The 26,276-nt window shown below is 41.5% G+C and overlaps 2 protein-coding genes and 1 long non-coding RNA gene across 3 annotated transcripts; 1 reads left to right on the top strand and 2 right to left on the bottom strand.

Annotated features, from left to right (window-relative positions):
* Positions 1–22,649, bottom strand: LOC121958579 (wings apart-like protein homolog). Its single transcript, XM_042507593.1, has 13 exons — positions 21,881–22,649; positions 19,017–19,492; positions 12,781–13,552; positions 11,267–11,640; positions 10,290–10,414; positions 3,877–3,972; positions 3,568–3,738; positions 3,028–3,164; positions 2,728–2,839; positions 1,620–1,871; positions 366–477; positions 171–268; positions 1–81 (listed from the first exon to the last, which is right to left on the bottom strand). The coding sequence occupies exons 2-13, from the start codon at positions 19,468–19,470 to the stop codon at positions 1–3; spliced, it is 2,784 nt and encodes a 927-aa protein (XP_042363527.1). The 5' UTR covers positions 19,471–19,492; positions 21,881–22,649.
* A 214-nt stretch (positions 22,650–22,863) lies between these two features.
* Positions 22,864–24,616, bottom strand: LOC121958580 (E3 ubiquitin-protein ligase TRIM35). The gene has a single exon (XM_042507594.1). It carries the CDS (start codon positions 24,482–24,484, stop codon positions 23,093–23,095), a length of 1,392 nt encoding a protein of 463 aa, XP_042363528.1. The 5' UTR covers positions 24,485–24,616; the 3' UTR covers positions 22,864–23,092.
* Positions 24,617–24,870: 254 nt separating this feature from the next.
* LOC121959250 lies at positions 24,871–25,910 on the top strand. The gene is made up of 3 exons (XR_006106887.1): positions 24,871–25,304; positions 25,415–25,476; positions 25,659–25,910. It is a non-coding gene; the product is annotated as an uncharacterized LOC121959250 (long non-coding RNA).
* Positions 25,911–26,276: the final 366 nt, after the last annotated feature.

Raw genomic sequence — 26,276 nt, 5'->3', positions numbered from 1 at the left:
TCACTTTGCAGAGGAGATGATGAGTGATGAGTCTTTGTAGGCGATCAGGTAGCTCTGGTTCTCTGGGTTGTGGACCGTCACCTGCACCAACACAAACACACCAACAATGACCTTTTTTTCCCACTGATCATTTTAGGATTATTTCACTCTGTGATCTGCGCAGAACTTACGCTCTCCAGCACCCGTAAACACCGCTCCGCTCCCCACAGAGACGACATCATCTTCTCCTTCTCGTCCTCCTGGTTCAAGTTATCCACACACTCCTTGACTGTGGAGGGAGGGGACGAACAGGAGGACAGAGTCAAACACCAGAGTCATCGTCGTCATTATTTATTCTGATGCAAATCGGTAAAAATATCTCTAACCTTTATCCACTATGTGGTCCAGTCCTCCCAGGAGCCGCAGCTCCTCTTTGAACCAGTCCCCTGCTCGCTTTGAGGTCAGAGACAATAATGTCTCCATGGCTAAGTGACCCGTCTACAGGGAGAGAGGAGGGACAAACATTATCTCAGTTTGTGATGTTCCACATGGGATACATAAAATGATTTATCACAAACATCGAGTGTTTGAGCAGACGAAGCCTGCTTTATTTTTATCTACAGGCTCCAGACGGAGAGTATTTATCCACATTTTGAGATCACAGAGCACCACTCTGAATTGCAAATATTATCAATACCTGAACTGGAGGGCTGTTAGTTTGTTTCCAGCTCGCAGAGAATAAATCGTGAGGTTTAAAGGCGCCGCTGTAACAGAATAACTTCTGCTAACTGCCAGCATCCAACTGTTGACTGGAAGCTTCAAGTTTTACAGCAAAAACCTCTAAACGTCTTGCCCCAGTGAGCCAGGTGCTTCAAAATAAAAGCACCATGCATTCCACTCTGAATTATTTAATTGTAAAAACACTTTATGTAACATTATTATAATTGTATTTCATTCAGCTTCATTATAACAATACTTTAACTTTTCATTTACATTCACTTTTCTAGTGTTCTACAGTAGTTTAGAAGAGATTTCAACGTAGTGAGAGATATATTGTGTATAGTATAGCCTAAAAATACCACAACATTATTTTTTTTGTCATACTGCCCAGCCCTGCTCTGTAGACACTTTCCCTCTTTTTTGATTTTAAAGATAAATATTTATTTATTTTTCCTTCATTTGACAGGACTGGTTGGAATCAAACCCTCGGCCACCGTGGTGAGGACATAGCCGTGTACTGGCTGCCCCTCGCCGTCCCTCTATGACTGAAGGAGTCTCACAACAAACCCTGAGATTTACTGCGCATGTTTTTACATCACAAACCATCTTCAGCTGATGGAAATATCTCGACTCATGTGGGCGTCTGTGAGTCACTGCCCGAAGAACATCATCAGTCAGAGGATTCAGAGGAGAGGTGGAACGATCTGAACGCTGTTTCAGTTCTGCAGGGTGGCTGAGTTTAACACTGAGATAAATGAAACTAAAATGATCCAGAATGATCTAGTGTTAGTGAGTGATAAAATCCGGCTGCGCTCAGTATCGTGATGCTCTGCAGGAAACATGAAATGATCCAGTGTGCTGAATATTCAAACAGAACTTAAACTTGTTCGTGGCTGATAAAAGCCGGCTGCGTTCAGTACCGTGATGTTCTGCAGGTCCAGGTGCTTGTTGTGCACGGTGTCGCAGAGCTTCCTGATCTTCTCCTTCATCTTGGCGATTTCTCTGGCGCTGAACTGAGTCGTGGGGTCTGTCCCCGTCCCGGCCCCGCCACCCTGGTCCTGGTCCAGCTCCAGCAGCCTGATCATCAGGTCCAGACACGAGCGGTCGAGGTCCATGTTGAGCCGGTCTCTGCTGAGGATGTACATCAGAGATGCCGTGCACAGAGCCAGATTCTGCAGAATCGAGACAAAACAATGAAGAGGTTAAAGAAATTCATGGTTCATATTTCAGATTTACTTCTCTAAAAATGACTTCACTTTGAAATCATTTCAGACCTTCTTTCAAATTATAATTGTTATAGTTTTTAATCATTTCTTAAGTCATAAATTACTGCTTTCTTTTTGTTTTTTCTTCTCTTCACAAAAAAATGTGCCATTAGTCTGACTGTTGCATGTATGAATAATTTTAACATGTACTTCTGATATGTTTTTGATTTTATTTTTTTCTCTTTCCCACTTTAAGCAGAAAAACATAAAAGTATGCTGTGCTGTAGAATTACAATAATAATTTAAATACTTCAAAAATAATATTATCAAACTATTTTTCAAGGTATAGTATCAAAGGTCAAAATCCAAGCATTGTGACATCACTATTCTGAAGTGAACCTCCCTGCACTATAATGCAGGAGCACCTTTTCAAATTAACTGTTCATTCATAAGAACATTCAGATATTGGATAATTAAAGATATTCAACTTTCTGCCAATATACATGTTTGTAAAACTGTATGAACTTGTGTTTTGTACTTTATTTAATCAAGCTCTGCCATTAATTTATTTATTCCACCTGCCTGCACAGGAATTACAGGCAGAAAATGGCAGTTTTTGTTAAAACCTGGTACAATGCATCTCTCCTGGTTTTATATAAGGTTAATATTTTATTGTGCACTGTCCCTGTCTGAATAAAACTGCATTTCATTTTAGCAAAAACCCATATAATAAGGCCATGATTTCTGCTCCTTTTTGCAGTTTCCATCTGGAGGAGAGTGAGCTGTGGGTGTGTTGTGTTCGTGTGAACAGACTGATCCTTACCGGGTGTTGTGGGGCATCGTTGAGCGTTTTAAAGACCTGCGCCACCTTCCCTCGGGCCCTGAGGTGCATCCTGAAACTGGGCATGGCACAGCGCGTAGCCAGGCTGATCACACTGCATGCACACACACACACACACGCGCGCGCGCACACACACACACACACACACACACACACACACAGGTTAGCTTATTTAACTCCTTTAGAGCAGACATTTGAGAATGCTGAATGAATAAAAGCAAAAGTAAAACAGCCGTGACAAACGCTTCATTCTCTGGTGGGGGCGTGCAGGTGGGATCTTACCTAAGGCAGCGTGTGTTGAGAGGCTGTCCACTCTTCAGACCAGTAGCCAGATACTCAAAGTCATCAGTGAACTCCTGGTTCTCTCCAAACTCCACCACGTCATTGAAGTGCTTCACATGCTGGACCACCGTATACAGCTGGAGCACACAGCCACAGGGGGGGAAAGAGTGTAAGTTTGTCCAAAAAAACAACAACAACAAAAAAAAAACACTTCAAGATTTTCTTTCATAATCTGATGGCAGTTAAAAGAGAGTGACAGCCAATCTGTGTAATTCTGTTTTACGAGACTATCTCAAACTTTGCAGGTTTAATGAGCGTGAATTAAGTGGAATAAATAAAAATCTAACCACTGCTGGATGATTAAAATTTAGCCTTGAGGGAAATATTTGATTATATTTTCACTCAAGGCTAAATTTGAATCATCCAGCAGTAAAGTGTCAAATACCTCTCCAACTGTGTGGTTGACAGCAGCAGATTATTTTGACGGGTAGGTCAGCATAAATCAAACAGTTTAAGGTTACATTAAACATTCTCATGTACCTCCTTGTGCTCTTTGCGACATTTGAGTGCAGTGACGGCGTCCTGGTAGAGGTCCGTGGGCAGGGTGACACATTTGGTGACCTTGGGAGGAGGGGGAGGAGCCTTAAAGACACCGTCGTCCTTCTGAGCGTCAGAGGGCTCCTTACTGGATCCTCCTGCTGAGGCCGGCGCCTACAAACACAGAGGAGGGTCAATATGAAAACAAAAACATCATATCAACTCATCCTATTTGATACACAGAGCTGCACATGGAACATAAATACTTTTTTTGATACGGACCAAAACTGTCTGTAACATTAAAAAACTTACAGGAGCTGCCGCTGATCGTGAGAAGAAAGACGGAGGCGGCTCCTCTTCACTGTCCACCGTCCAGTGTCGGGCGTTGTACACAGCTTTGGTGGGAGACTGCAACATGAAGACAAACACCAAAAGTGAAATTACTTTTCCTCGCTTAAAATATGAGACACTGTCCATAGAATGTCGATAGAACGCATTCAAGCCATGTTTTGACAGACAACACGAGCAGCCAATGATAATAAGAATAGAGCCGCGGAGAACCAAATGCAGTGAACGATTTTGACTCTAGAACATCGGAGTGTTTGACAGCCACAGCATTTCATTATGGCGGATCAAACAGCCGATGGTCCGACAGCAGCGCAGTGAGACAGACAAACAGAGCGCAGCTTCTCCTCACAGCACCAAAGTGTCTGAAACAGACACATCAGCAGAGGTGAAAGTGACTTCTTTAGACTCTACAGACGACTTTGTGTTAGTTTCAGCTTTAATCAGACTTTGGATGAATTATTTAGAAACACCAGGACGCATCGCTCCGTGTCTCATCCGGCCGCTCGCACTGAGCTCTCATTATTATTACCAGGGGCAGATGTAATGTTTTGGGGGCCCGGGGCCACAAGCACATGAGCTTATTTTCAGCCTTTCTCTAACTGTGAATGTCGGCAGGCTGTTGGCAGCTATAGGAGAAGTAGGCCGACTCAAAAGTTTTTAATTCCTGAGGAAAATGATTAACAGCACAGAAGTTTGACAGAAGCTGAAGTCAGAGTCCTGCAGTCAGGAGAGGTTGGACTATTATCAGCACCATGATTGAAACTGTGTCAGTGAACTATGAGGGCAAAAAACAAACCATAAAAAAAGAAAAATAATCGTTCTTTTATTCAGACTCAACGTAAAATGTTCAATTAATGGTGATATTGATTTTAGGTATGAGGCTCGGACCTTTGCTGGGAGGAAATTTCAGTAACTGGACCTCTGTGAGTTTTAGTAGAATAGGTCCTCCAGCTGGTGATGCTGTTCTACAGTATATTTGTCATGTTCAATGTCTGACAGAAAATAAATATTTAAACCAAAATTAACCTGATGATATCTTCATATCTCATTAACGAGTAAAAGAGAACCTTTAAGCTTGACAGTAATAGTGATTTGATGTATATCGAGATATATCGATATTGACTGATATGAAAAAAAAATAGAGTGATGAGACTTTATTCCATATTGCCCAGCCCTAATTACTGGGTCAATTAAGAGTTTAATATGTCTCTGAATGACCTTTTAATTCATGTTTTAACTTATCTTTTTAGTCAGTCTTAACCCTCTGAAACATGAGCAGATCGGTTTAATTTCTTTCAAAAACAATTATGAGCAATGAGCAACTTTACACATGGCCCAAAAATAAGCAAGAATTATTAAAAATATTTTTAAAAATTACCTGAAAATAATAAGAAGAAAAAAGTACAAAAAAAGAAAGAAAACCACCCGAAAAAAGGGCTAAAAATTGAAAAATTGCCATGTATGTAAAATTATGATAATTAAAAAATATATATCTTTTGGAAAGTGTTCTCTATTTTTCAAACTAATTTTCAGCTCATTTTCTTGTTAACTTTTACTAATTCCTTACATTTTGTGGGATAGTTCTTGCCAAGTTGGTCTGCCCCCCCCCCCCCTGTTTTTTCACCCAAAGAAATCAAACCAATTTGCTCCAGTTTCAAAGGGTTGAAGACTTATTAATATTCTGTGTATACCATCTTTTAGAGTTTTGCTTTCAAGTAGTGTTTGGCCATGTGAAATTTCAGATTTCTACTCCGAATGGCATATTTAAACACAAATATTCAAAACTACTCCGAAAGCAAAGAATAGCGTGTGTCCACATTTCAACACAGCTCTGTTCATAATCTCAAAGTGTTTTCAGTCGTTTCTCGTGAACTTTTAAGACTGATAAGAGCTCAAAAGAAGAAAGCAGAAACGGGGTTGTAGATAAAAATACTTGTGAACAGGAAGAAGAAAAAGCAGAGAGAGGTGAACGAAAACAGGAGAAGTGGACGCATATTAAACTGCTGAGAGACGGCCAGCACTGATCAAACAGCAGGACACACACACACACACACACACACACACACACACACACACACACACACACACACACACACACACACACACACACACACACACACACACACACACACACACACACACACACCCTTGGCTCATCTACTGTTGGTACACTTTTGCCAAACCTGTGGTTGGTAGTTGCCGGGGCATTCATAAAGAAAAACAAAAGAAGGACGGGCCGGACGGAGGGGGAGAAAAGAGCGAGTTGGCCGAGGAGCAGAGTGCTGGAGGAGGTGCGGGGGGATTCTGCACCGCGGGGTTAATAAGCAGAGACAAAAGAGGAGTTTGGGGATGAGCTTGGCTGTGCTGGAACATCAACACACCGAATTAAAAGCGCCCTGCAGTAATCTGAATGACACAGACGGACACATATGACACCCGCCCCGCCCACCTGCCGCTAAGCAGCATGGGAGAGATGAGAGAGAGAGAGGAAGGTGGGCGATGGAGGCCGTGGTCCTGCTGTTTTGGCATCGCGGGGTTAAAGTTAACAGCAAACTGACTTCTCATTGGTCACAGTCGACAAAAACAAGCTGAGAACGTGAATTAACTTAAATCGCTTTTCATCCACTTTGATTTTGCAGCTGTCTGATTCATTTTTTTGTGTAGAAATGTCACCAAACAGAACATTTGTAGCTGACAACAAAACCAGCCAAACTTCACGAAACTTGATACCCAACTTGATACTACTGTAAAAAATAAAAACATGCATTTAAACACCCCCCCCCATCTTCTAAAAGCGTTATTTTGGCAAAGGTCTTACAGGTGTGCTTGTGTTTAGACGACATTTAGCTCATTATATTAAAAAAAAACATGGTTATATCTGATATTCTTGAAAGCAAACTCAAGACGTACCTTCCTTTTTAGTTTGGCTTTCAATTGAACTTTATTTATTTATTGACTATTTATTTACATTCACATGTGTATGGTGGTGGTGGTGGGGGGGGGTATAATTGTATGAAGCACTTTATGAAAAAGTGCTATACAAATAAAGTGTGACTGATTGATTGATTGATTCTCCTGATATTATGTCAAGACCAGATTAAAAAAAAGAAAACAATCCCCAGCCTGAGTTGGACCTGAGACATGATGGACAGATGAAGACTGAGCACAGAGTCGTCTCTCCCTCTCGGTTGTGGGAAGCAGACCAAACATTACTGGTAACACAGTGAGAAGAGGCTCACTGTTATGGATGTAATCACTGCTTGTCCCATAAAGCTTTCCCTAAATAAACCTCCTCCTAAATATGGATGAGTCCATCCATGCGCTGTCATTATGGTAAAATCCAATATCTCCCAGCGTCCTCTGAGGAATAACCCGACAGCACTTTGGCTCCGCCGACGCCGCAGACACACGCTTTGCTGTAACTGAGGCAGAGTTTTGACAACTCCTCCGCAGGCCAGTCACTTCCACGGGCTATTGTTTTTATAATGAGCTCAACTCGGCGCTCACTCTCAATTATGTTAACTGGAGACGGAGTGAGAGAGCCGCCGTGTCGGAGAGAGAAAGACGAAAAGGAAGGGAGGAGGAGGAGATTGTGGCGGGGTGGTCAAGACGAAGTGAAGGAGACGGAGAGGAGAGCACATTATTCGTACGAGGGAGGAAAGTTATCATGAGAGAGTACATTAAGTACATTATTCTGCTCCTACAAGCAAAGTGTCTGCTGATGCTCGTACAGCCGGGCAGATGCAGAAGAAATTAACTTTACATTTGGTGCTTCAAAAGTTCCCTGCAGGTGCTGAGAGAAAACTTCCAAACAAAGTTATCTCTGCCTCGACTAAAGCTTCTGAGGACGAAGCAGAGAGCATCGAACACAGCTCGCTTACAGGGCCGATAATCAACACTCGATGTTTTATTAACTGTGGTTTTTCTGTTTGAGAGGAAGTTATTACATTTTTAAAACCTCTTTCTGTGTTTTTCTATGTCGGACAGAAAAACATGAATGGATTGATGTAACGGATGGGATGTTTCTCTGATGAAATGATAATGCACAATTTAGAGTCACAGTGAAGTTGACCTATGAACTTTTGCATGTAAAATGTCATCACTTTATCATTTTTTCCTATGAGACATTTGTGAAATTTTGTCATTATTAGTGTATGAATTCTTGAGTTATGGCCAAAAACACATTTTGTGGGGTCACAGTGACCTTTGACCACCAAAATCTAATCAGTTCATTGTTGAATCCAAGTGGACGTTTGTGCCAAATTTTAAGAAATTCCCTTACAGCTTTCTAGAGATATCGCCTTCACAAGAATAAAGCGGATACTAGGTCACTGACTTTTGACCACAAAAATATAATCAATTCATTGTTGAGTTAAAGTAGACATTTTTGACAAATTCGGTGAATTCCATTGACATGTTCTTCAGATATTGAGATCACAAGAATGAGAAGGATGCAGGGTCACCTTGACCTTTGACCACCAAATTCTAATTAGTTTATCATTGAGTCCAAATGGACGTTTAATTAAAAAAAATCCTCTAGGGGTTCTTGAGCCATTATGTTCATGCGAATGGGACAAACAGACCAACAAATAGACAGATGGAAACCCAAAAATAAAATGCCTCTAGCCAGGACTATCGTAGATGCAGAGGAATAAAAACATAAATCATATGCAAACTGTTATATAAACACTAAAAGCATAAATCTAAGTTATTACACTCCAATTAATCATGATCCCCTTTCATGAAACAAATCTAAATTCAGAATTAGCTGTTAATAACAATCATGAATCATGTTTCCAGACAACTTTAAATTTTCTGATGAAGAGAGGCCTCGCAGAGCTCGTTATGACAAACTAAAGAAACTGCACTGAGATCTAATTAAAAAACACTCCTGCAGCACAACCAGACTAAAATCAAATCATGTCTTCAGTCCAAGCTTTGCACCTGATGAACGGCTTTAACTGCAGTGAGATTCGAGCTGCAGTAAAAATAACTTCAAGGAGGAAAGGCTGACACACACAGTACACGAGTTACTTCAGACTGCTGGTCTGGATCAGTGACATTGATCTCCACTATAAAAAGGCACCGACGGGGCACTTCTGAAACCAATGAGTCTGATATCCGGTCAGTCTGAGAGCAAAGCCACACGCCATTATAACGCTGATGAAGGAAAGAAACGCAGTTCAGAGACGACTAGAGCTTCCACTCATCAAGCCATGAATAAACCAGAGCGCCCACACACACACACACACACACACACACACACACACACACACACACACACACACACACACACACACACACACACACACACACACACACACACACACACACACACACACACTGAGTCATACTGGGTGTAGGTGGAAAGTCCCGTCTTCACAGGTTCATGCACATCTCTTTTTGAAATACATAACAAGGGAAGGTTTCACAGTTGGGGATCCAAATCATTCACTCAAGAGGTTGACATATTTATCAGTTTGTGACTAATCAACGTCAAAATGTTGGTTTATAAACTATCATTATTGGGGGAACAAAACCTGAAGATAAGCAAAAGAAGAAAAGTTTAAAAAAAGAGAGAAGAAAAAAAAACATGAAAATGGCCCAAACATTTCTGAAAATTGATTTTTTTTTTTTAAATCCAACATTTTTTCTGTAACATAACTTTTAAATATATAATAATACTAATGTATTTTGAACATTCCCCCCCCCCTTGTTTGTTTTTTGATAATTTTCTGATAAAACAACTAATTTTCAGCTCACTTTTTTGTCACCTTTTACTAATTTCCTGCAGTTTTTGGGACATTTCTTGCCCTGTTGTTCATTGCCTTTCCCTCATGTTTTCTAAAGAAATCAAATGAGTTTGCTCAAAGTTTAAAGGGTCAGCTCAACAAAAATGATAAGATCTGGGAACTTCTGTCAAATATTGTACAGACAAATCCACATAACAGCTACAGACTTGTTTCTAACCAAATTATGAACCAGCTACAAAAACATAACACTTTGATTTCTCACTTGATGTCCTGCCTCCTGCACGCTCCACCCAGCGTCAGCCCTGACCCAAACAGAGTATTTACAGTAGATGAGAACGTGTTTGACGTGTGTGCTACCGTTAAGGTTAGAAAATGGCTTTGGTTTGGCTCTTTTCATGATTTTTGTTTTTCAAAAAAATATACAGACTACCATCAGTCAGTAGTGTAAAGACTATCTGAGTGTGCCTCAGTATTTTGCAGTCCCGTTTCAGTTCCTGGTCCACAGATTCAGTTAACATTTGAAGCTGCAGAGGGTGCAACATGAAATATCAGCCAACACGGAGCACTCGCCCGTGCAGAGAGAGAGACTTTAACGAGAGAGCCGAATTTAACGTTGTGTCTGACCTTCTTATGCGCGCTGAAGATCCTCCTGAAGGTGTCCGGGTTCTTCTCGGCCGGTTTGCCCGGCGGCGGCCTCCTGGTTACTCCAGCCAACACTCTGAGGCTGTCCTCTGAGAAGTCCAGGATGTCTGCACACATAACACACACTCAGTCAGAATGAGTGTAAACGTGGACTTGTTCAGACCACATAAACATCACTCTGTGGATTGACACACTGACCATACGTTTACATGCACTAAATATTGGAGTTTTGACCTTATTCTAGAGAAGACGATATTCCTACTACTAATGAACAATTCACTAATATTTCTGATTACATTCAGCTGTTCATACTCTGATTAACGTGCCCTCACATCAATGATCACTTTAAAAAAAAGAAATAAAAAAAAACGTGGAACAGCTGGATCTGCTTTTGACATTTAGTTTGCTGCATCAAAATACGGTTTTTTTCCCACCGGTAGCAGACTTGTTACTCTTTGATTCCCTCAACCCCTTTCTAGCGCTACAATTTTTGTGCATATTTAAAAATCTGTTGATATCAAAGGCTTTCGTGATGTTTAAAAGTAGGTGTGTTTGTCTTTCAGACCTGAAAAGTGAGCTTTTCTTTCAAGCACGCATCTCTACACCAGCCCTGCAAACTGTTGGCCAGTTGGTTTGTGCACAGAGCTGACTGTAAACAGACAAGAGGCCGTGTGCAGCAAGCCGGCTCCTTTCTGGTGTGTGACAGCTGCATTTTCTTCTTGGGTTTGTTGTAACGGTGTTTATGCTATATTTCCAGCTCTGTGTATGCTGCAGGTATGTGGGTAAAAAAAAAAAGTGCTGTATATCAGTGATGATGCGAGCGCTCTATGTTTCAACATCATTAAGTTGTAGCAACGCACAAAGATTTTTCATTCATGTGTGTGTGTGTGTGTGTGTGTGTGTGTGTGTGTGTATGCATGTATGTGTGTGTGTGTGTGTGTGTGTGTGTGTGTGTTAACCTGTTCGTATCCTGCTCTCCTGCCTCTCTGAGTTCTTCTTGTTCTCCTTGACTGTCGGTCTCTCCAGCCTCTCCAGCCTCTCAAAGGGATCCGGCGGTTCGTCGGTCACAGTTTCTTCGTCATTGACCACTGCCGGGCTTTTCTTGGCGGCCGTGGCCTTCTTGACCCTCCTCCTCCTCTCTTTAGCGCTGTCGTCATCGTCGTCTGCGCCGTCACTGTCGCTCATGTCGTCAAAGCCGAAGTACTGGATCTTGTAGCTGGATCGTCCGTCTGCGCTGTCGGTGCTGTTCTCATCCTGATGGGCGTCGGCGTCTTCAAAGCCGAACAGCTCCAGCTTGCTGTCCTTCTTCGACTTTGTCTGGCTTTGTTTGAACCTGAGGCGAGGACGGGGACACATCGACAACAAACACGGTTTACATCCTGCACTCAGGAGTGAGACAAAGCCAAGCTTTGTTTATACGTTTTAACAAATTAATTACAATCAATTTTTAAGTGATGCACTCATGTGGCGCTCTGCAGCGAGTCTTGTCGAGTGCATTTCTTATTTCCAACTTCAGGCTTCAGTGACATGAAAGAGCAACCGGCCAAATCTTAATTAACACTTTCACGAGACTGTTGAGGAAACTAATCTGTTAATTCCAACACAGGTAATGAAGGAAAACTTAATTAAAATTTGTTTCTTGCAGCACCTAAAAATATTCAGCAGACGTCCTGTGACAGTCTCACTTTGATGCGTCACAAAAATAAAATTACTGAGTATTTATTTTCATGGGCAAAAAAGGGGATCAAGCATAACAGACAGATATGTGACAGTGAAGGACAAAATGAATCAGTGCTTTTACCTGCAGCCTCACACGCAGAGCTGAAAACATGTGAAAAATGTAACACGCGTGAAATGAAAAGCGGTCCGTGTGTCTGTGAGCAGAAACGTTCCTCTTTACAAATCCTGTTCAAGCCGTTTGCTTCACTGATTGTTCCCTCTTCATCTAGTTTCACGGTGAACCGTTCAGAAAGTAGCTGCAGAGAAGAAACTTTTAACGTCTTTTTCCTTCTTTAGTCAACAGTCAGGTGTCTGCACTCGGACTCCTCTGCTCAGACTGAGATGGAAGCTGCTGCTATTGGGTCGATTTCTGGTTCTGCCGGTCCAGACTGGTGTACGAGCTTAGAGCTTTGATTATATGTAAACTAGCTGAACCAGCATCGGTAAGTATGACATATCTGACAGATTAAAAAGTAGCTCCTCTGCAGCAGTTTGTCACTCGTGGGGTGGATGAGAGCAGGTGTTAAGTTTTAGGCCCAGCAGAATTAACTCCTTTTTTAATTCCTTAATTAATTAATTCCTTTTTTTGTTAAATTTAAGGCTTTTTTTAACGTTTTACTAATTTCTTAATAATTTCTGGGATCACTTCTCAAGTTGCCCATTGCCGCCTTCTCGTTTTTTTTTTTTTAAAGAAATCAAGCCACTCTGCTTAGGTTTCAAAGGGTTAAAACACTGTTTTCAGGTGTTGTTCTACCTTGTGTTTTGTTGTTCCGTCTTCTTGCGCTGCCATCCCACCTCTCCCAGCTCTGCAGAGCTGCCGGACCCGGCGCCGCCGCTCCCACCTGAGGGTGCTGCATCAGTGCTGAACTCCTCCACGCCTCTGTCCTGGATGGTGACGTTACACTTGGACACAGAGGACGGGTGCAGCACCGTGTAGTCTCTCGTCCTGCCCCGTCCCCCTCCTCCACCTGTCGTCTTATTACTGCTGTCAGATGTGGATTTGGGGAGATCTGTGGCAGAAGCGCAGGTGAAGCCGCTAGAGTCTGAGGCTTTGCCCTGTTTGTTGGGCCTCCTGTAAGTCCGACAGTTCGAGTTTCTTACAAGTGAGGAGGAGGAGGAGGAGGAGGAGGAGGAGGAGGAGGAGGTCTGGGAGGAGGTCTGGGAGTAGTCTGACGTCTCCACTAAGAAGTCTGTGTCCCCTCCGAGGTCCTCGCTCTCGCTGGGGCTCTGGAGCCGAGGGGGAGAGGGGGGCTTCTCGTGCCGGCTCCTCCCGAGGTCTAACCTGCCCGCAGTGACTCCCGCTGTAGCCCAGGAGAGCGTGGGGGCGGGGTTACGAGGTTCCTGGCTGGGTGAGGGCGGACGAAGACCCATGATGGCGTCCCAGGAGTCATAGGTGGACTCTGCCTTGGACCCTGTCTTCAGGGCAGTGGTCTGCGCCAGCGGCTTCTTATCGCTCTCTGAAGCGTTTTGGTACCAGGAGTAGCTGTGCTGGTTATCTGACGGCACCGAGCTCGCCTGGGACTTTCCTACGGGAAAGAAGAAGACACACACTCAGAGTCGGTCCCGTCATATATCATCGACTGGCGGCATCAAATGTTTGTTTTTATGTTCACTAAACAAGGAAACTTTACACTTTTTTAGCGCTATATTCAAATTATTTGGACAGTGTCTACTATTGGACTTAATTTAGTTCAGCGATGTCAGTTTTGGTTCATTTTGCTTTCCACAGCCTGACAACATTACTGGTAACTTAATGGTTAATTTTTTGGGGAAAATTGACTCAGTGAGTTTTAACAGCGCAGTAAACTGAAGAGTAGAAAAACAAACCTGTGGAACAATATCATGACTGGTCTAGAATATTCACTGACTAACAGTTAACTGAAAACATCCCTGTAAACTCTATCTTAATATCTACTATAATGGCAACTAATTAATACTGTCATTATCAATTCATCTGTTTAGCATTTTTTTTTATTTATTGATTAATTGCTTGGCTAATAAAATAAAATAAAATACAAAAAAACAACTATCACAGGTTTTAACCCTTTGAAACCTGAGCAAATTCACTTGATTTCTTTCAAAAACACGAGGCAGCAATAAGCAACACAATAAACTGAGAAGGAAATAGGCTTTAGATTAATTTGCAGAATGATCATGGATGCCGTTTAATTCAGTGCAACCTTCTTTTACATGTGTGTCAAACCCAAAAGTTCTCAATCTGTTCACATTTTAAAGCAGCTACATTTATTCACACTACACAGTGACGAGTTACAGCCTCCAGCATACTTTCTGCTACAACAACACTTCTGGGTAACTTTACACGCTGCAATACGACTGTGTGCATAAAGATTGCACCATTTTAAAAAAGCACCTTTACACAGTGAAAACAGGTGTGTCTCTCTCTCTCTCTCTCTCCTCTCTCACACACACACACACACACACACACACACACACACACACACACACACACACACACACACACACACACACAACACACACACACACACACACACACACACACACGGAGCTGCTGCAGAGTTTCACGTTTGACTCATTCACCAGTTGATTTGTGTCTTCAAGGAAATCAAGAGGGTCTGGACCCCTCTGCCAGGACAACACACTCGCTCTTATAATTTGCACCCTGTGGCCATCTCTGTCTTCACGGATAACAGACGGGTGACAATACCGGACTCGTTACTCTGAGCAAAGACAGGAAATTGCTTCACAGTGTAACATCAAAGAATATCTGTATCTGCTCTGGAAATGAGCTTGTGGGTTTTTTTAAGGGCTGTGTTGTTGAAGCGTAGCAAAACCAGAAAGTAGGCCATTTCACTCCTTCTTTGCTCTTCAGCCCTTATTTGGTGAACGAGTAATAAGACTCACAAAGGATGACAGAGGACGTTTCACTCTTTGTGTCAGCTCCTCCAAAGCATCAGCAGCAGTCTCCGTCCTTCATGTGTAAAATGGTGAACCCTGATCACTGGTTACACTGTGTTTCGTGCTTTTCATCATCTCTTGTACCCAGGGGAGATCGCGACAGAGCAAGAAGGTTTTTCGAATCGTGCTCAAAGACACACCGGCTGTAACAGAGGTTTGTGGCACCTGAGGGGCCGTTTACACGGCAACAGTTCTTGCATAAAGCGTTAAACTTTTGTTGTGGTTTGGCCTTTCGTTCACATGACAATGGCGTTTTGGGGGCATGGAAACGCAAACTTTTTTTAAACTAGGTTCCAGAGTGTTATCTTTTGAAAACGCCACAGAGTAAACTGGCGATGTGAGAACGGTGATGTCACGGCCGCTCTTCATGTAGGCTCGTGGTCTTCTTCTGTGGTGTGTCATTACAAAGTGACACCACCAGCTGGCCTGGCATGCAGACAACTAGAGCTGTGCATCTTCAACGGTCACAATTTAATTATTATCATGTCAATGATTCCATTTAATTTCACGATGAATTGAACCTTCAATTGTCTATTTTAATGCAAATGGCTACTTTTTCATCAATAAATACAAGCAGTCAGCTAGCTCCATTCTCCCATAATTCAATGCAACTTTGCTACCATATGCCGCTGGTTGCTGCAGAGATGCAGTGATGCAGAATCATTGATGTTCACATCATGATGCATCTTAGACACTATTAATTTTTACACCAGGCTCGTTTTCACAGCGTTATCTTATGAACACAGATTTTTTTTTCTAAACGCAAAGAAAAGACTTTTCCATTTCTAGTAGGACCATTCTTGTCAAAACGTGGTGCCTAAACCTAACCTAAAGAAGGCAACAAGTGCTGGCCAATCAAAGACAGAGAAGTAGAGGTCATGCCTGAATTATCACTAAAATGTAGGAAAGGAGACTGTTGTTATTTTCACATAGTGTAACTCTGCTCACACAGCTCCCTGACGCAAGTCAACGTATTACTAACGACACTTGCTGGCTTCTGTGTGTTACATGTTGTCCGTCACAGCTCCGAACATGAGAAATCTGTAGCAGTGTTTTAAAGCTGCTGAACAAAAGGGATGGAGCTTAAACCAATCTGTAAAAAAATACCAGACTGGCCTCAATCGTGTGGATTTGCTCGGGGCGTCCATAAATGCACACCATTGTAAATAAAATCAATTTGATCAAATGATCTTCAAAATTGTAGCTTCTGAAGCACAAATTCAGGTGAACCAAAATAAAACTTTTAATTCACACTCAAAGGTTTCATGGTGGAAACCCACAGGCTGCACGCATTCACTGTACAATGACTTCTACTGAGAAATGAAGTCTGTGAATCAATTGATGTATTTCTCTTGATCGTCTTTGCACAATTTGTGGATTGATTTTAAGGGGGAAGGGGCCACATCGCACATGAGTTTAAATGCATTTTCCCTGTATATGTTATTTTATTTCCTGTTCAAAACTGAAGCGTCTCACTATCTTCCTGAACACAAACATCAGTCAGCTCCACAGTGTCAGCACACTTTTTCAGAGGAGTTATTTGGCCAAGGATTTTGTCATATTTACTGAGTCAACATGGCCATGGCAGTGTTTCAGTTGAACTCCGGTGTCGCGCTGGCGTCCCTTCAATATGGCTCGGCTCTGTGGAGACGTCACTGTGAGCAGACGTGCTCACTGAGGCACAGCTTGTTGTTCAGAGTCACTTCGAGTGGCTCGCGTCTCTGGCAGGTGGCCAGCAGCAGTCACGGAAAGCTGAGGGCGAGTCGAGCTGAAAGCAACAACACTGACAGCGAGCAGAGAAACAATTCAACTCATTTCTCTGATGCTGTTCACTCAAAAATGAAAGCTGAAGAAATGACACTTGTGGAAACCACGAGCACTTGTTGATTTTTCTAAAAGTGATTGTAAACGAACTCGACATTAGTCCTCAGATATGCGCAGCGTGTAACGAAGCCCGATAATGAAAACTGGACAAGTTTTTTGACCTTTACTTTCAGAAGAACTCACATGGAGACAAATGCAAAGTCCAAAGGAGCGTTTAGTTTGACAGAAGTCACTGAGTTTGTAATCTGAACACCCAGAATTCATTTAACATCTGCAAACCATCACAAGATGAATGTGACTTTTCCCCACAAAGGATTTTGGTTTTGTGCCAAATGTAATTTAACATGAGCCTGAGGATGCCTCCATCAATAATTTTGATCAGTGTTGAGATCACAATTACTTAAAATGATTATTATTTTTTTTTAGGGACAAAATATTTTTATTGCATTGTTAAAATAACAAAAAAAACTTTCACCTCGTGCTACATTTCTGCTAATGTACAAATCTTCGCATGAAAATGAGACTGAAAATACAGTTCTTCTTCACCTAAATTCAGTGCATCTCATATTAATAGGTTTTGTATTTTTATTTTTTACAGCGGTCATGTTTTCATGACAAACTGCAGCGTCACCGTCATGATGTCTGAGTTGAAACTGGATAAGGACGGAGATTAACGGTACAGTAACGTAATGAACTCATCTACTGCAGATTTTGGTGGTTTTTTTCGGGTATTTCAGTTGTGTTGCTTTACAACGCAGACACAGTCTCAAGCACTATTTGCATATTTACTCTCTCCTAAATCCAAAATACTTCCAAACAACAAATGATGAAGGTGTGAAATCTTTGCATCAAAATGAGACAGAAAATAAGGTTCTTCTTCACCTAAATTCAGTGTATCTTATATTAATATGTTTCCACCACTGTATTATTTTTTTCACAGTTCAATTACACGCTGCAGCGTCAATTTTATGATGTCTGAGTGGACACTGGAAGAGGAAGAAGGTTAACGGTACAGAAACATAACGCACTCATCTACTGCAGACTTTGGTATTTTTTAAGGTGTTTCAACAAGTTTAAACAATCTCATGCACTCTTCACTGCATATGATTTGTTCTCTCCTAAATCCAAAATACTTCCACAAAGGGTGATGATGTTGATAGCGGATGATTTTTTTTTTGCCCGTCTGCGTGGGCAATAGTCAGAAGAGTTATTCACAAGCTGCAGCTGCAGCGTGCATGCGCAGCAGCATGACAGCTCTTCAAAAGTGGAGGCTGATAGTTAAGGAAGTGTTTAATTTGATATTCAGCAGAGTTTTCTGAGTGGACCACATATTTTAAACATCAATATTGGAGACAATCACTAAATTGCAAAGAGCTAAATTCATGATGGCGATTAATATTTTATTAACTGTGCGAGTGCACTGTAAGAATAAATGTTATTATTTCCAAAAGAACAAAAGAATGCTTTACACATCTATTTCACAACAGGTGCGCAGGAGAGGACCGAGTAGGGACACTTTGCAGACAAACTTCGGTAACTTTATCAGGCAAAACTTTTGTCCTGTTGAAGGTCTCGTGGCTAAAACATCTTAATTGTCTATTTCAATTAATCTATTATGGTTTGTCTTTTCAATTATTCTTTTATTCTGCCTTAATCACATTTAATTGCTATAAGTGCTAGAATTCCCATGTTTACTGCTAATATTCTTTGACGTGTATTAACTCTTTTTGGTACGGGTTGTTATTGTTGTTTTTGTTTGGTAATTGTTTCTCAATTGTTTAATTCTACATTAATTTTTGTTTGGTCTCAGTTCAGCATTATTGTTGGGCTCTAATAGTCATGTTACCTCTGCAAGAAACTCCTCTTTTTCGTGTTTGTCAAAGTACTTTGTAAACTTCGTTTTTAAAGATGCTATATTAATAAAGTTATTATAATAGTATTATAATTTATATAATTTATAAAAATTTATGTTGCAAGTTAGACAGAGTGCAGGAGTTTGTCTGCACAATTGTTTCCAAAAGAGTATCTGAGGTTATGATGTGCTTTAAAGAGCCATCAATAAATTGCCGAAATAAATCTACACAAGCCGTCACAATGACTGTTGTTGTGTTGTTTTGTTTTTTTAAAAAACTGTCGATCAGCGACAGGCAGTAACCGAATAGTAAATAAGTACAGAGGTGGTGCTGGTCCAGATCTCTGAGGTCAAAGGTCTGAAATTCTGTGTGTTACCTGTGATAGCACTGCTGCTGTTGAAGAACCGGGCCGTGTCACTGGGCAGCCATGATGACCCGCGAGTGGCCGTCAAAGACCCCCCCTGGATGCTGGACCTGCTCCCCGTGTCCAGAGAAACACCGGGCCTTTCCGCCTGTGGAGGCTCTGCAGAGGCCGGCTTGGCGGGCGACGGCTTGTTTCCGCTGCGAGACGTCACCGGCTTTGACTCCTCATCACTGTCGAATCCGAACGGATCCTCCAGGCCGTCTCCGCACGGACGGGGTCTCTTGTAAACCTCCAGGACAGAGTCGTTTTTGGGCACACCGGCACGCTTGGAGCCCACCTTAGCCTTGTAGGTGGTGGCCCCCCATTTGGTGCTGAGGGTGCCTCTCTTGGTGGACAGAACCTCGTCGAACTTGGACGTGCCCTCTCCTCCCTTACGGCTGTAGGTTTTACCAAATCTGGATGTCATTGTTGCATCTGGGTCATATTCTCTGAGACAAGGAGACAAGAGAGCAGAGAGGGACATTATTTAGGAGTTCAAGAGAACATTTCAATTAGCAATAAGTGTGGCCAAGACTTAAGAAGTATTTGCACAAAAAAGACCTAAAAAAGAGGCATTTTCAACTGAAAGCCAAATATTGAAACTTTGAATATTCTTGCGCAGTTCTGACCTGCTTTGGAATGACTGAGTATGTTTTTAAGAGATGCTTCAAGCAGCTTTATCTTCTAAGAAAATCTAGTGTCGTCATTGTGTGTCAGCATATTTTAGTACCAGTGCACAAAGCTATGGATTTTATTCATTTTTTTCTTTTTTATTTCTAAATATACAATCAACAGTCACAAAATGACAGTTCATTTACATTACAAATAACGACAGACAATAAAAATAAATATGCATGTAAAATGTAACGAACAGAGTTAAGTATAATACAATAAAAAATGATGAAGAGAATGGATGAGACTGTATAGAATTAACCATAATAACATGGTCTATTAAACAACTAGTGTGGTGAAAAAAGTGAGATCATGCAGGCCATATGGGATGGGGGACTCAAATAAGGTTGCATGTTTTATAGAAAAATGTATCTTATCTTCTCTAGAGAATACAACTGTTCACTTCAGAAAGGGCTTAAAAGATGCTGAAACAGGTTTCAAACAGAAGGTGAATACAGTTATATTCAGGCAGACAGTTTGAGGAAAAATATCCTGCTTTTTCACTTTAAAGCATTTAAACCTGTTCTAATTTAAACCCAAAATACAAGTATAAACCTGAAAATGAGCTGAATATGGGACATTTAAGAGTTCATAAGAACATTTTTATTGACATCATGGAAGTGATTCCTCATATTGACCTTTTTTTTTTAACCGTTTGACCAGATGTTTAACTGCACGAGTTATTATGAATTAAATAAATATTAGTAATGTTAATGATCTAACACAATTCTTTACATTGTATCAATTTAAATTTTTACTTTGTTAGTATATAAGAAAAGTAATGTAAGCTAAGTGTGGAAATTACTGGTGCTTGTTTTTTTTTTTTACTTTAAAGCATGAAAACACCTTCTAGTTGAAACCCGAAATAGAGGCCCCATTATCCTAATTTCCAGGATTATATTTGTATTTTGGGATCTGCTATAATAGATTTACATGCTTGACTGTTCTAAAAAATAAATCATGTGTCTCATACTGACCTTTTAATGCATGCACAAAGATGGTTTACAAAACAATAAAGAAAAGGGAAAACCCCAAAAGCATAATAGTTATGAGTTCATATGAATATAAATATTGACATCATGGATATGATTTCTCACATTAACCTTGTCATGATTGTTGATCAGATGATGAACTACTTGCAGAATTAAAAATTATCAAATATTAGTCCACAAGAGATGGGCCTCTTAATACTTGTTATCTAACAAAATAATTCTGTACATTTGTATACATCCCATTTAAATTATTATCAGGTTAACGTAGTAACCTCAATCAAAGCAGACAGGGCTTTTTTAAAAAAAAAAGGTCTTAAACGACACTAACAGTGAGTGTCAGACAGAAGGTGATTACAATTATATTTAGGCGGACGGTTTAAGAAAAACTAATTTTTTTAAGCATGTGGTAATGTGCTAATTTAAACCCAAAATACAAGAATAAACCTGACAGTGAGCAAAGTATGGGACCTTAAAGAGTTCATAAGACTATTTTTATTGACATCATGGATGTCATTTCTCATATTGACACTTCTTCAGTTTTAGTAGCCAGTGTCATAATGATTAGTCAGATTTTTAGCTTTATGCAATATTATTATGGATTAAACAAATATTAGTCCACAACAGATGGTCCTCTGAATGTTTACGATAAAAAAAAAAAATTCTGCATGTTTTTATCATTGTAAACATTTGGTTTATGTTATTACTTAGTTAATATAGTACAAAATAAACGTTGGTTGAAGTGTGAGAATTAGTGGTGCTTCTTCTCAGCCAGCTGGTTTTACAAAACAAGGCTAACGTTGGCTAGCTTAGCAGCGAGCTAATGGCGCTAACTTACTGCTCTGAACACTGTCAGGATGCTAGCAGGGTAATACATGAAAACACACCACACATCAGGCCGTATATCCGTGTAACTACATTGAGAGACGTGTGTTAAGCGAATACGTTTTACCACATCCCGTTAAGTTAGTGTTACCGTTAGCTCGAGTTTTGACGCTAGCCGTTAGCATTAGCTCAAAACTGTGGAGCGTCACTGCAAACTGCTAGCTCCGAGCTAACAGCTAGCTAACAATAACTACAAACTGACATCGTGCCGTTAAACACGCGCAAACTTCGAACACAGACCGTTTTTCTGCCGGTAAACCGACACTGAGTTGTATCTGTGTGTCCACTTACTTGGTGAGCTAAAGGGCCGATCCGCACAAACTCTCTCCGGACCCGAAGCGGCCGTTAAACTCGCTGCACCGGAGCCACCGGGCCTGCTGCCGACCCGAGCTGCCTGCTCAGTATAAACAAGGCCGAACGGGAGCCGTTAACGGAAAATCGGCGGGTTTAAAACACAACGGTGAAAACCGAAGACGCCGACTGTTCCAGAAATATGTAGTTTATAATCCCATGAGAAGATATCGGCTGATATTTTTGAGCTAAATCGGACTTGATTGTTTCCCCCGGGTTGAGACGAAGGCTTCCATTGGACTCTCCGCTTCGTCAAACTCTCCGGAGATAGCCGAATACTGACGGAAATCTGGCGATCGACCCAAAAAAATAAAAGCACAATTCGAACATACTAAATGAACATTTTTGTAAAACCTTGTCCTCATAACGGTATCTATAAATGAAATTGCATTTTTTAAATGTGTAATCACTACAAACCTCTTCATCTACCCATTGTTTAATGTCACACTGAAACATTTATTAGTTTATTTGTCTAGTTTTGTTTTGCAGACGATAACCGGAACTGCTGATGTATTGTATTTAACCTTCACAGTGCTGCCTTCATTAATCAGAGCTGTAAAAATGTTGCATTCAGGAGCTCCCATTTGACTCGTAAAAAGGCACATTTCAAATCACAGCCCGTAATAAAACAAATCCAAAATGAAAATCTGCAAAGATTTTTCTATTTACTGGGAGAATACTGTTAACCCATGAAGGTAAAAAAAACCAAAAACAAATAAAACTTAAATTAATAATAAAAATTATTTGATCAGTGATACTTTTGTTTTTTACTTGTGTTGTTATTAGTAGTAGTAGTATTATCATTACTATTATTATTTAAACATGATAAATGAATAATAATAATAATTATTATTATTATTATTGTTGCTAGTATTTTATTTGTATAGTTGTATTTTTTTCTTTTATTTATTTAGTCAGTTAGTTCCTCTTTTTATTTTGTTCAATTTAGTTGTTTTTTTAACTTAGTTATTCGTTTATGTGGCAAAATTTCAGAACATTTGCTTGTAACTGGTAATTTGTAACTGCTTCGCATGTTTTAGAAAGGAGGGAAGCCAGCATGCTCAGGTTTCAAAGGGTTAATTTTTTACAGTACATGTGGTCGGGGGTCCTGCTGCTGTTTGAGCTGAGGGGCCCTTGGCCTAAAACAGATCTTTAACCGTCCACTGTGACAGAGACCTTTGCAGGCAGTATTCTCAGAGGGGTCGTCTTCCTGGTGCACAGGTACGGGGACAGTCTCTCAGTGAAAGTGTGTGTGAAGGTGTGTACGTGTGTGTTGGTGTCAGGATCTGAAAAGGACAACGTGCCTGCGTCCCAGTCCAGATGGACTCGGATCCTGTGGAGCTTCCCTCTGACCGGGAGTGGACTGTATTTGTGTGTGGGGGAGTACGCTCTGTAGCCTGCATCGTTAAAGTCCACGCTCCACACCGTCGACCCTGAGAACCCCTTCCTGCACACAGACTCTGCCAGCACCCCGAGCTCCCAGTCTCTGTTGTCTCCGACCTCCACGTCCCAGCTGTGTGTCCCCGAGTCGAAGCTCTCAGAGCCGAGGACAGCGTCCCAGTACGCAAACCTCTCTGGGTTCTCGGGAAGCTGCCGGATCTTTCCGTGTCTCACTCTGGTCAGATCTTCAGACAGGACCAGTTCTGTACAAGCAGTGTTTGGGTCCAGAACCACAGGACTGTAGGAGACCATGTCCTTCATCTTGTTCCAGATGTTGAAGGTGAGGTTGCCCAGGTGTTTGACCTCATCGATCAGAGCTCCTGAGAGCAGCTGTGGATCCTCCAGCAGGGGACGCCGCTGGACTCTGTCCACCGCAGCCTTGTAGTTGAGCAGGAAGGAGACGTCCTCGGCTCTCAGCTCGTCCTCTGTGTCTCTGACTGTGTCTGAAAGAGCTGCTATCTCTCTGCTCAGAGCCTCCAGCTCCTCCTTCATCCTCTGACTCTTCTGCTCCTCTTCCTCCCTCAGTGCAGCCATCCTGGCCTCCTCTTCCTCCTCCAGAAACTGGTGAAGCTTCTTAAACTGCTCCTTAATCTGCCTCTCTGTGCGTCGGGCCTGGACCTTCATGTGAGCTGCTGTTTGATCAAACTGCACTTTCACTTCATTAAAAACGCTTAACTTGTCCTGTAAGAGCTTCAGAAATCTGTGGAGCTCCTCCCTGTGAACCTGAGCAGCTTCATCCACCGGGCTGAACCTATGGTCAGAGTGTATTTTGGCATCTCTGCAGACGACACACACCGGCTGCTGGTGGTCCAGACAGAAGAGTTTGAGCTTCTCAGAGTGCAGACGGCAGTGTGTCACTGACGAGGCTCCTTGACCTCGCTGTCGTAAAAAGGCCTCGCACAAGTTCTTCAACGCCAAGTTACGAGGTGGATCACCACACTGAGACACTGTCCGACAAACTGGACATTCTTGGATTCGCCTCTCCGTCCACCAGCTCTGCAGACAGGCTTTACAGAGGCTGTGGCTGCATGACAGCAGGACGGGATCTTTGAAGATGTCGTGGCAGGCAGGGCAGATGAAATCCTCCTCCAGCTGAGAAGCCATTTTCCTCTGAGAGGCAGACAGGAGATGGTGCCGCTCCTCAGAAAGTTACTTTCTTTTTGAGTTGTTTTTCAGAAAACTCTTATTCCATTAGTGGGGTCAGCAGTATCCTAAAATCCTACAAACATAGCAAAATCGAAGAAATGTCCTGCATTCACAGAAATGTCGTAAAATAATACAATGTTCCTAAAATCATAAACATCCTAAAAGCCCAGGAACATCCCAAAAAAGTGTCCAAAATCCTAGAAGCACCCTAAAAGCCCCTAAATGTCCTAAAATCCTAAATGCCCCAAAATCCTAAAAATGTCCTAAAATCCTAGAAATTTCCTACATTCATAAAAATGTCCTAAAATCAAGGAAACTCCCTAAAATCTTAGAAAAAAAGCCCAGAAACATCCTTTGGGAAAAAAAAGTCCAAAATCCTGGGAACATCCTATAATCCTAGAAACATCCTTAAAGTCCAGAAATTCCCCAAAATCTAAGTAGTCCTAGAAATGTCCTAAAATCCTGACGTCATGGCAGGCGGGGCAGCGAAAGTCTTCCTCTGACATCGAGGCCGTCGTCTTCTGAGAGAAGCTGAGCTCGCAGCAGGCTGACAGGAGGTGGTGTCGCTCCCACACACTAACTTTCACTCTGAGTTCTTCTTCAGAAAACTCTCTTTCCATTTGTGGAGTCAGCAGAGCCCCAGATGTCCCAGCGGTCCCAGTATGTCCTGCTGAAGTTGTCCTCTGTCAGCTGAAGTCTCCTGTGGGTCTGAATCTTTTGCTCTTTGTTTGTTGCCGGTAAACAGACTCAACAAACTGCATTTCCTGGTGTGTCTCAGGTGAGTCACAGAGTGGGAGGAGCTCAGAGGGATCACACAGGTTAAGCCTCACGCTTAAAATCATTGTTGATGTTTCCAATATTTCACCTCAACAACGTTTCATCATGCAGGTGCCACTTATTATTTTCCAAGATGGAACAGTATGGAAAGTCTACAAACTACAAAAGATCTGGTAACAAAGCTTTTCAGAGATCACTTAAAATCCCTGAATGCTTTCATCAAATACTTCTCATAATTATGCATCAAAACTAAAGTAGGCAATTTCATGTTGTCGTCATTGTGCAAAAATCCCATCATAACCTCTGAGCATGTTGTCTGAGAAACTTCTTCTGCTTCTCTTGACTCTGTTTTTAGGAGAATTTGTCCACTCAGGTCAGCTCAGAGAGCGGGCGTTCCTGTTGGCCGCTCTACAGATCAGGTGAGCGTGCACGTTCCTTCAGGTGGTGCTAAGATGTATTTGTACGACTTGAAAATGGATTCAAACTGAACATAAAACTCCACCTCAAAAAATATATGCATTCTTTCCTACATTGTATTGCAACTGTTGCACAACAACTTCCCTCAGGATAAATAGAAAAATTTAATTAGATTGTTTCTTAAAACCATTTTTACAGACTTGCTTTTATGTTTTATTTTGTCATTTTATTTCTTTTTTTGAATTAAAAAAAATATATATATTTACCTTTTTGATTAATGTTTTATCTATTTCATTTCATTGATTTCATTGAAAAATCAATAAAAAAACAATAGCCTTTTCACAGTTTTGTCTCCTTGTTTTTGAGATTTTGAGGAGGGATGGCTGGAGCTCTTGCCATTTGCTGCAGGACCTGAAATGATCCCGGTGCTTGTTGACATGCACCCTGCCTCGGCTATCTGTTTCTTCAGGGCAGTCGGGTCATCCTGGCATCGCGCCTCACTTCTTCAAACTGAAAAACCAGTTACTGCGGAGCGCTAAGCCTGGCTGAAATCCCT

The sequence above is a fragment of the Plectropomus leopardus genome, chromosome 19 (genome assembly GCF_008729295.1).
Source record: "Plectropomus leopardus isolate mb chromosome 19, YSFRI_Pleo_2.0, whole genome shotgun sequence".
Taxonomy (NCBI): domain Eukaryota; kingdom Metazoa; phylum Chordata; class Actinopteri; order Perciformes; family Serranidae; genus Plectropomus; species Plectropomus leopardus.
This window is presented reverse-complemented; position numbering and strand designations above follow the sequence as displayed.

What these genes read in the sequence shown, in the direction of transcription:
- LOC121958579 (XM_042507593.1), bottom strand. Translation starts at nt 19,470, where the DNA reads ATGACATCCAGATTTGGTAAAACCTACAGCCGTAAGGGAGGAGAGGGC. An exon ending in CAGCAGCAGTGCTATCACAG is followed by an intron (nt 13,553 to 19,016) that starts GTAACACACAGA and finishes TCTTTCCCGTAG; the next exon opens with GAAAGTCCCAGGCGAGCTCG. An exon ending in GGACCACATAGTGGATAAAG is followed by an intron (nt 269 to 365) that starts GTTAGAGATATT and finishes CTCCCTCCACAG; the next exon opens with TCAAGGAGTGTGTGGATAAC.
- LOC121958580 (XM_042507594.1), bottom strand. Translation starts at nt 24,484, where the DNA reads ATGGCTTCTCAGCTGGAGGAGGATTTCATCTGCCCTGCCTGCCACGAC.